The 10,895-nt window shown below is 43.7% G+C and overlaps 1 protein-coding gene across 1 annotated transcript in view; it reads left to right on the top strand.

Annotated features, from left to right (window-relative positions):
• Positions 1-3,833: 3,833 nt before the first annotated feature.
• Positions 3,834-10,895, top strand: part of LOC147034874 (sulfotransferase 4A1-like) — a 58,899-nt gene continuing 51,837 nt past the window's right edge. Inside the window, exons 1-2 of the mRNA XM_085890438.1 lie at positions 3,834-4,053; positions 8,555-8,685. Coding sequence (XP_085746564.1) covers positions 3,897-4,053; positions 8,555-8,685 — 288 coding nt within the window. The 5' untranslated portion in view covers positions 3,834-3,896. The remainder of the gene's footprint in view (positions 4,054-8,554; positions 8,686-10,895) is intronic.

Here is a 10,895-nt window from a genome sequence, read left to right as displayed (position 1 = left end):
GCATGTAATAGAGTCAGCATGCATAAATATTGTCGTGGATCCTGGGTCAGGGGAGAAGACCACCGGGGGGTGGGGGGGGAAAGCTATCTTGGATTCTCACCAGACTCCCCGGAATTGTAGGCCGTCACACACGGATAATTCTGTGATGCGGCGGGTCGCTAACCGACCGTGAACACCAATAACTCAACCGCGTGACCTAGGCTCCTCTCGTCTATGGGTTAACCAGGTTACCTAATTAATCACGTGATTAAATTACCGGGGAACATGCCCTCGGTTCACCTTGTCCAAACCGGATCACTTTTCCTTGTCAGATGCAGCCGAGCAACATTGCCAAGGGTGTACCGGCTAAAAGTAACGGATCGTTGGGAATAAAGTCCCAGCTTAGCCAGGATTCGGACCATGCTGGATCAATCAAAGAACAGACAAAAACGAGCTGGGAACATTTCTAATAATAATTTATTTACAAGCAGGCGAGGAGAGTTATGTGGCACAGAGAATAGTTTTATTGTTGTGTGTAATGCAGGGATAGGAAGAAATGTGAGAGGTCCGGCAATACACAAGCAACTTACAAAAGCCGACACAGAGCAGACTTAACCCGAAATAATAGTTTTCTGCAATCCTAACTTACGAAGACAGGCACCAGGACAAACACAACACACACACACACACACACACACACACACACACACACACACACACACACACACACACACACACACACACACACACACACACACACACACACCCCAATGAAGAGGAGTTGATGAAGAGAAGAAGGAGAGGAGATGAGGCTAACGCTCTCTCAATACCTTGCACGATTGCCTGATCGCGCCACTAATACGCGATCTGTGTCAGGAATTGAGGGGAACGATCGGATATAATCATTAGATGGAGGTTTGGAACGAAAAAGAACATAGATATAAGTATCAGATGGAGAAATGAAGGGAAAAGAGGATGCCGATGTAATTAAATCCAGAAATAGGTTGAAAAGAACGCGCCGCCCGTACTTTGCACACTTGTGTCCTGTAGAACCTGGCGTGATTGTTGTTTTTCGATTATCGGCCTCTGATGATATAGTTATAGGCACCAAGCTGCCAGCCACGCTCTCGTCGATATTGGGTCATTTGCTTCTGTGTTGTGAAAAACAACATCCGTGACGCCTCTTTAAGAGATATTTGTTCATATGCCTTTTCAATGCAACCAGCAATGTCATCCCAGATCATCGGGAACGTCAGACGATCATCTCGAGCTTGCGGCAGAGGTTCCTTCGAGGGTATCGCTGTATCCTCGCCGCTGCGCTGTCGATGCTCGTGTGGTGTTGGCGCGGCTTTCCTGTTTCCCTCCCCCAGCCGCGGTACGTGGTGCACGCGTTGGACTCCGCGAGGACCCAAATTTGGATTTATCTCAGGAATAATCAGAAAAGAAGAGTAGAAATGAAGTTAGAGTGGTGTAAACAGACCTCGCTATGAGATCCCCGCAACGCATGTCCCATTGTCCCACGAGACAAAAGGGAAGGGACTATCTGAATGTATATTAATGGAATAACTGTCTCGGGACCACTGTATGATGGTTGCTATTGCTTTGGAGGGATGCGTTTCCCAGAATCGCAACAATTTCTTCAAAATCATAAACATAACTTACAAGCAAGGAAGTGAACTCCTTGAGCTGCCACCTTCCCGACTTTCATTCTTGATTACATCGACCACCAAAGGTGAAGAGGTTATGGTTTCACCCCCTATTGTCTCTCTGTTTATCTGTCTGTCTGTGAGCAAGATATCTCAAAAAGTTGTTGGCGAATTCAGCCGAAACTTGGTGGACAGGTTGGGTGTTTGACAGGCCGATTTGATTCGATTTTAGTGAAGATCCGAATCCGAACCCGCAAAGAAAAACTTGAAACTTGGCACACGGCAAGTACTCCTCATGGGGAATAAGTGTTTTTCGATGATGTCATACCTGCCTTCGTTATGACGTCATAATTGCAGATGTAGAACGCCACATCTGAACAGTATGAACATTTTTGAGGGTCACCTTGTGATAAAATGCTACACATAAAAAAAATTGGATGATGCCATCGGTCACGTGATTTGGCAGTCATATTGTTAAAAAAAAAAAAACCTTAAAAAATCTCTGAAGTGGCTGAACAGATCAAGGCGAAACTTTACACGTATGACTGCCTATCCATGAGAAACAAAAGGTTCACACATATGATGTCATAGGTCACATGGTTTAGCAGCCATATTGGATTTACCCTAAAACCTATAAAAATCTTCCCCAGAACGGCTGGACAAATCGAGGGGAAGCTTCACTCAAATGTTCCCCAAGCCTTGGGTGTACAAACTGTATAAGTTTGTCAAGGAATAATGGATGGGTCACATGGTTTAATGTGTCACATTGGATTTAAGAAAATTATTAAATAAAGTTTTCTCTGTGTCCACCTAGTCTAATCAATCGACGTGAAACTTCACATCTATGACCACGTAGTGATTGGGAATAAATGTTTTAAATTTCATCTTGATCAGACACGTGGTCTGGCAGCCAGAGTTATTAATTTTTTTTGATTATTTTTATTATTGTTTGATTATGGCTCACTTGGCTGTGCCGAGATGGTTTTGAGGGTAGAGGAGCAGCAGCTGAAATGTGAATCCCATCCAGGTTTCTCTTGATGACTTCATCTTTGCTTTTTTTGCTTGTTTGGGTTCCTTCTGATGACTCTAATGCAGGACTGAACCTATTTGGTATTCCATTTGATTTTTAAATGAATTTATTTTAATCCCATTCGAAATAAAATAAAATAATGAATAATAATACAAAACGTCATGGGTCAGCGTCAGGTGTCAGTTCAAAGCGGGACGTCTTGGTACCTGGTCATTACTGCCAGCAATTATAAAGTGGCATTTCTAATTACGTCTCTTATTAATTACATAATACACCAGCACACAAGTGCCACACAAAACACAACACACAAAATACACCACACAAAAGCAGTCCTGGCGATGGTGTGCAATCTCTGATTGCTCTTTTTCTTGTTTGTCACTGCATTTCTGGGCTCATCGGATGATCAGCCTCGAGGTATGCACACTCACCTCTAAGCTGTCTGACCTGGGTTCAAATCCTGACCCAGCTATAAACTGTCAGGCTAGTGTTTAACAGATATGGTGATTTCTCAGTGTGTGTGCCGTGCCAGGGATGGATGTAAAACGGGCATCCCTTCTGCCAGCATTCGTTGGTGGACGTTGAAAATCCCACATGTCCTTTGCAAAGAGTAGGTGAGCTATTGCCGGCACCATGGTCAAAAATCCATATTCCTTCCCTTTCCAACAAAATGGCATTGCATCAGTGGCACAGCCATGCCCACAGCCAATGATGCTACCCCACAACCTTGTGCTGTGAACACAAATGAACAAATATTTGCATTCTGATTGTAGTCATGACTTTCATTTTCCATCACTAACTAGGGGCTGGCAGGATAGTGTTGATGTCCGTGCATTGTGAGCTGTCCAGCCTGTGTTCAAATCACGACTGAGCTGTGAACAGTCACCCTGGTGTTTCACATGATATCAGATCATTTATAATGGGGGTTGTGCATCAATCTGTGCACCGTTTCAACCCCTCAATCTCAGAACATGTTCGAGTTGCAGGTCCATAACCTTATTTCTGGAGGACGTTATCCAATCAGGCAGAGAGAAAGAGAGAGAGAATAGTGAGGGAAAAGGTGTAGAGATTATGGTGACGAGGGACCGAGAGAGTTGGGGGTCGTGTGGGGGGCAGGGGTTGATGGAGAAAGAAACAGGAATAGAGATGGGGAGGAGGGATTGGGGAACGAGGACCTTTTACTCCACATCAAGGCTGAAACCAAACCACAAGGGGCGTTGCGAGTCGAGTTGTGCAACGGAGCCATGGCTGGAGGATGTGCGGGAGGACGGATAGATGGAAAACGTTATTATGATTACCGTGGGGTTCGTTTGCCACCATTTTGTCGAGAGCGCATGGACGACATCGCAGCGTTCCCCGTCCGTGACGACGACCTCTGGATCGTCACATACCCAAAATCTGGTATTTATGTTCTGCAGTTGCGTTGGTGTCCTCATTCTTCCAATTGGTCCGATCCCTTATCCATACCGCTTCCTGTATTTCCTTTATTGTCTCAACTAAAAAAAAATGTTTTGTTCTCTCCCTTTCCTCGACTTGATCATCTGTGCTGTTTTCCTTTATAAATCTTTCTCTCTCCCTCCGTTCCTTCGCTCGTCCTTTCATTTCCTTTACTCTCAAGGCGGAAAAAAATTAAAGCTTCAGCACTTTGGACAGCGACACATTCCCCGATATCGCTCCTGGTCCCCTCTTGGAAGGGTCTTGACTCTTGTCCTGAGTTGCGACCTATCACGACTGTACGTTCAATGTTTTTAATTTTTATTACGCAGTGCTGAACATTGTCTCGGAATGAAAGGATAGTGTAGAGGAGGCACCCTTACCTTTGACCCGTCAAGTCTATGTTCGATTCCTAAACCCACTACAAACTGTCTACTTGGTTAATTACAGGCAGGGTGTTGCAACACAAAGTGTGCAGTCCTTCGGATGTATGTTAATCCGGTTGTCCCGTCTGCTAGAATCAGCTGGTGGATGTAAAAAAAAAAAAAAAAAAAAAATCATGTGATGTTTTTCACGAAGAGTAAGCGAGTTATCAACGACACGATGAATAATTTACAAATTCCTACATTCACGACTAGTGGGGCTACTTAGCTAAATATAGCATAACAATTGTGCATTTTGTGAGGAAAGCACCAAATTTGGCACACCAGTAGCCTATCATATTATGAACAGATTTGGATATTGGGCCATCTCAAAATTTTTGATGATTCAGCCATCAGCGGCTGAATTTGAGATGGCCCAATATCCAAATCTGTTCATAATAGGATAGGCTACTAGTGTGCCAAATTTGGTGCTTTCCTCACAAAATGCACAATTGTTCTGCTAAGTTGCCCCACTATACCGCTGGAAAGGCAATGGCAAAACACCGATCGTTGCTCTTGCCAAGAAACTCCACTTTTACAGAATATGGTATTTTATATTTATATCTACCGTATTATGTATTGATGTATTGATGATCTGAGATGAGGCTGTCGGAAAAAAGGGAATGATTTTATGTAAACTGCGATGATGGATTCCATGACCTTGCTGATGATTGGAAGTGCAGTGAGATAATTGGGCTGTAGTTAAGGGGCTCAGTTTTTGCACCATTTTTAGGTAATGCTGTGATGTTGGCTCATAGCTGATTTCCAATTTCCCAGGTGGATACAGGAGACCAGTTCTGAAAGTGTTAAAAAAAATTAAATGCAAAGACGCGAAGTGCGAATGTCGAAGCAGGTCACACTTTATAACTCGAAAATAGACGGGATCCGCGAATAGTGAGTGAATCAGCAAATAGCGGGGTCCGAAAGTATATACATATACTACTACTAGCAGATAATCTGGTTCCACCATACTGTTGTACAGGAATTAGTCGGTAATAGAATGTGGAATATTTAGGGAGTTTGACAGGAATGTATTTTGACAGCATCAAGGCAGGGACCCGTGGAAATTTTGCATCATGTAAAATGTGACTTTCAGTCCTCAACCCCTTTCTTCTTCACGTCTGCATCCCTTCACCTTCTCCCAACTCCAAGTATGCATCATCTCATGTCGGACTGAGTTAGCTTCTTTGGTGCCGGGAGATGAGGATGGAGGCCATTGACTTCTGTGGGTGCAGAATGTTCTAATTTAACTCAACCCACCTGGATGACCTTTTCACCTTGGTCTGACAGTTGGAAAAAAAATTCACTAAAATCGCACTCTAATCACACTCCTTATAATTTTGAGATGTGCTGGTTCCACATTCCATATCCCAGGTCCAATCTCACTTATGACATCAATTGTTACAGTTGACATCAAGGGATGTCGCATCCAACTTCTGACACCACATTGTTATGGATACGGGATCTGTTATCATGAGGGGGACTCCTCAGACCTTCACCCAACCTCCGGTTCTGATGCCGCCCGCCACAGATAACTCTGCAGTCTGTTGAGTTGCTAGGCAACCGTGGCCGCCGATTAGAACCACCGAGCCGAGCAGGGCTTTCACTCCTGGGTTACGCGTTACCTTAGCATTGGCACGACAACCCTAATTAGGGGTCATGCCCTCAACAACCACCTGTCTGTTTATCATGTATGGCCGAGCGAACTGTGGATGGCTGTTGGCTAATGATGGAGCTAATCAGTGGGGCAAAACTTTCCATCTAAATAAACTTACACACAATGTCGGACTAATGGCGGAAAGGCCAAAAGCGAGCAGGCTGGAAACATTTCACAGTTTAACAAGTACATTTATTCAACAAGCACAACAATGTTTATTCAATCAGCAATGGCAGGTATTTATGATACCAATCATGAGCATGTATTTACAACAGATGGACAGAAATCACAATGAAAAGGCACAAGAGAACAATATTTATTGTTATCGCTTACAGAGCCCACTTACGCTTACAGAGGACATAGCCGTCAATTATTCCTGAGAAATGTGGAGAGGAAGAAGAGAGTAGATAGAGTGCAGAGCAGAGCATGGGTAAGGCTCCTCCTCACCTCACACAAGTGCGTGTAAACTCAAACCACATACAGACTATCACAGTGTGCAGCATCCAACCTTGTGCAGCATATAAGCTTGTACCATGTGCAGACTCATGTGGCATACAAGTTCTTTCAACATGAAGACTCACGCAGTGTGCAAGCTTGCTTCCTCTTGGTGGCTCTTGCAGTCCGAACAGGCAGACGTGAGGGCAGGCTTGGACAAATGACTGGTAGTAAAAGGAGAACTTGATGGACCAGACAGAGACAAATCAAAAGTCCCAGCACATAAGACGAGTCGAGGTTGGAGTTGAGACCACTCCTGGTCGAGGCGTCCTGGCAAACAAGACGTGTCCAGAGCATTCCTGGCAGGCGACATGTGGTGGATCAGAGCACTACAAGGGAAAACCTCCTGGCAGACGGGGTGAGTGGAGTATCGAACGCTTGGTGGATCGAGACGAGAGCGCTTGCCGATCCACACGCAAAGGCTGCCCGAATGTCACTTGTTCAGTCTCTCCTATGGAGGTCAAAGCCATCCTCTCTGCATGGTGGTTTAGCTATTCTGCCCTCTGCAACCACTTCATCCACTCTGTTTCTACATCCTCTCGCTACAGAGGGCAAAACTGATCTGAGCCTTATGGAGGGTGAAGCTGTTCCTCCTTCCACAACCGACTTCACTCGGTTTCACATCCTCTCGCTCCGGAGGTAAAAACTATCTGTTGTTGTTTTCTGTGGAACAAACATGTGATGACATCAGCAGCCATGAACAGTTGCAGCATTAATTATATTTTAGCTCTTAATGTGTTGTTTTGCAAGTAAATAAAAGAATAAAGTGACCACTGCAGGGCTAATAATTTCCTCTATTGTGTCCAAATGGGTTTTTTTTTTTTGCAAAAATTGAAAACAATCAGTCTATTTATTTTCCACATTTACACATACACAATTAAGCATCTTTTGTATGAGTCAAAAGGTAATTCTGGATTCTGGTCCATCGTTTTGAAGTAATGGTGATTCCTGATGTGTGGACTCATGACAGGGAATGGAAAAGGAGGGAGGGGAAGGTTTGAAGGGCACAGAGGGAAGGGTAGTGAGGTGTTCCAAGGTTTGAATGGCGAATATGGTGGGGGTACCGTGGATGCATGGGCAGGTGGAGCCATAGAAGGATCGATAGATGGATTGATAGATGGAGGGATTGAAGAGAACTTGAACATTCTAACTCACGACGTATCTCCCTACCAAAGACCCTCTACAGTCTACACCTTGTTACCCAATGGAGCTCTGAGGACAACATGGGGGTGAGGATTGATTCTCAGCCATTTAAATGATCACAATTTCCATTAGCACCGGTAACACCCTGTCAAGAGTTTGGACCACCACCACAACCCACATCCATAATACCATACATCTATTTACTCCTTACATCCTCTGACCCATCACTCTCTAACTCCTCCAATCTTCTGGTATTATCACCTCTCTGATGTACCTCCACATCCTCCTTTTCCTTTTCCTTACCCTGGAATGATTCTCAGCGAGTAGATACCCCCACCCCTTCCCCACATTTATAGCCTATACATAACATGTAGTTGGCTGCTTTTCATGTCCCAAGGTAGTGCACGCAGTAACATATTGTTACATACAGGAAGTGGGATTTTGATCTTGGAGCTATTGTACAAGGGTATTTAAATAGGGTTTTTCTCCATCATGAAGAAGTGGGTTTGTGGTCGATACACCAGTGAAACTCAGCACAGATGCTATTCTATTTCCCTGGAGTTTCCAGCCACTATCACAACTTTCCCCTCCTGTTGTTGTGCTTTCTATCAACGTCAATGGAATTGAAATCATTCTTTTTGACTGCAAAATATTTTCGAAAGGGGAAAATCTTTTTGACTTCCCTCATAATCACACTGTTGTGACACGCCAGTATTTAGCTTGCTGTGGATCTTGTGTTTCATGCTATTAGGCTCGAGATTACTGCAAGAACTCGTCTTTCTGCTGAGCCAGGGACCCGACCCTGATGAACTGGGCCTTATGAACATCGCTGAGCAAATCCCAATTCTTGAGTACCCACAGCCAGGCCTTGATATTCTCAAGGTAAGTTGGTCAAAAATTTTTTTACAGAATTAATTTTGAAACAGTTATGTTGATTTAATGTGGCTTTTTAATTAAATTAGAAAAGAGCCCGTTTTTATGGACAGGTTAATTCCCCCATCTGTGATGTCTATGACATCTTTTATTCGCCCCCTGCCGGTTTCACTGGAGGGGACTACAGGTTTGCTGTTCGGCTGTCCATCTGTCTGTCTGTCCCACCTGTGGTTTTTCAGACTTTTTTTCACACACCCTTTAACATATTCAACTGAAACTTGGTACATGGATTTATTATGATAAGTTACAGAATAAGTTCGAGTTTTGGGGAGTTTGGTGAATTTTTCACAGTTATGCCCTTTTTGGACTAAAGAAAATATTATACATGGGTCAGTGCTCAGCTTCCCTGACTCCACCCCACTACTTTACACCCATTATCTGGGAAGCTCGCCTGACTCCACCCCAATAAAATCATGCATCGCCATTGCATGAAACAGCACAGATTGGCAGGCCTTAGGCCTAAGGCCAAAAAAAAAAAATGTTGCATTGGCGTAACGGGTCACTGAAAAATAGGGTAGGTCGGTCGGGATATTTTTAATTTTTTTTTCCTAATAAATCCCTCCCAAAATCTCCCCCGGCTCGAGTACCACCCTTTTTGTCGGCGGGTTCTGTCCGAAACACTTCCGGGTTTTTGCGATCGCGATCGCAATCAACAAGATACTTGAAAACGATAGCAAAACAACAAAAATAGCAATAAAATAGGGTCGGCAAAATTTTTCGATAGCAAAAAAACAAAAAAAAAACGTAGGGTCGGCGGAATTTATAGGGTCGGGCGGGTTACGCCAATGCAACATTTTTTTTTTTTTGGCCTAAGTGTAAGTCAATGGCTCAGTGCAATTGGAATGATCCCAGGTAAACAACCACAATATTATATATTCATGCAAGCTGTACGCATGTTTTTCCTTCATGTATGTACATTGGGTTGGAAAGAACAATGAAAATAGAGATTTCAGGATGCAAGGGGTAATTTTGGAGCGTGCCACACAGGAGAAGGTTCTGGGGGTGGTAATAGATACGGGAGGTAAGCAGGCAGCACAGTGCCAGGGAGCTATAGGTAAAGCAAATCGGGTTTTAGGCTGTATTCAGAGGGGGATCATTTATAACTCAAAAGAGGTGGTGTTAACATTGTAAAGGAATTTAGTGAGGGCCACATCTAGAATATTGTGTGTAGTTTTGGTCACCACAGTTCCAGAAGGACGTAAGTGCCATCGTGAGGGTTCAGCGCAGGGCTACTCGATTGATTCCGGGCCGAGCTAGACTCTCCTATGAGGAGCGGCTGAAGGAGACAGGGCTTTTTACACTAGAAAGGAGGCGGTTACGAGGAGATATGATAAAGATGTTTAAGAAAATGAAAGGTATCGACAAAATAATTTCAGATGAATTATTCAACAGAGAAGACAGTGATAGGACCAGTGGCCGTAGCCTGAGAGTAAAGAAGAAGTTAAGATGGTAGTAAAGCAGGGGACTTTTACTCATAGAGTAGTTAATGCACGGAATGGCCTCCCTGGAAAGGTAGTGGCAGCAGAAACAGTAGATAAGTTTAAATTAGAATTAGATAGGTACCTGGAAGTTATGGAGATAGAGGGGTATTGGGATGTTGACAGGACTTTTAGGTAGTTTGAGCATAGCTTGGTGATTTTTTGCATGTGTACGGAGTGCTGTTGGTGGGGGTCTCATCAAGGGGTGTTGTGTGGTTGATGTTGTGTGTTTTTATTCAAGCCCATGTCCTCTCCCCTGAGGTGAAGAAGAAAAAAAAATACAAAAACTACAAAAACTTAAAATAATTAGATTAAAAATTAATATTAATAAAAAGAAAATTTTCATGTTCTTCTTTGGATCTTGCATTGATAAATTAGTATGGTGTTCATGCAGGCATGGTGGGCTGACTTACCTCCACCTGTGTGTGATTTCCTTGTATACCCAAACATGGTGGGTTGGAGGGTTTATTCTTCTTCAGTTCAACAACTGAATCAGTTGGATGGGAGGGGACGTATTGCAAAGCAATTCTTGCTTGTGCAACGATTTTGTCATTCTGGCTCCCACCAACTAGTGCTTTCTGATACACATTGTGATGGAGAGAGAGGTCCTACCTTGACCTGAACCCCCAGGACTTTGAAATTCGCTACTCTCTAAAACCTTCCCATTCACTCCCAGAGCAC

The sequence above is a fragment of the Eptatretus burgeri genome, chromosome 1 (genome assembly GCF_056783735.1).
Source record: "Eptatretus burgeri isolate ZD-2024b chromosome 1, Ebu_testis_v1, whole genome shotgun sequence".
NCBI classification, from domain to species: Eukaryota; Metazoa; Chordata; class Myxini; order Myxiniformes; family Myxinidae; genus Eptatretus; species Eptatretus burgeri.
Note: the sequence above shows the minus strand (reverse complement) of the source record. Positions and strands in the feature narration are given on the sequence as shown.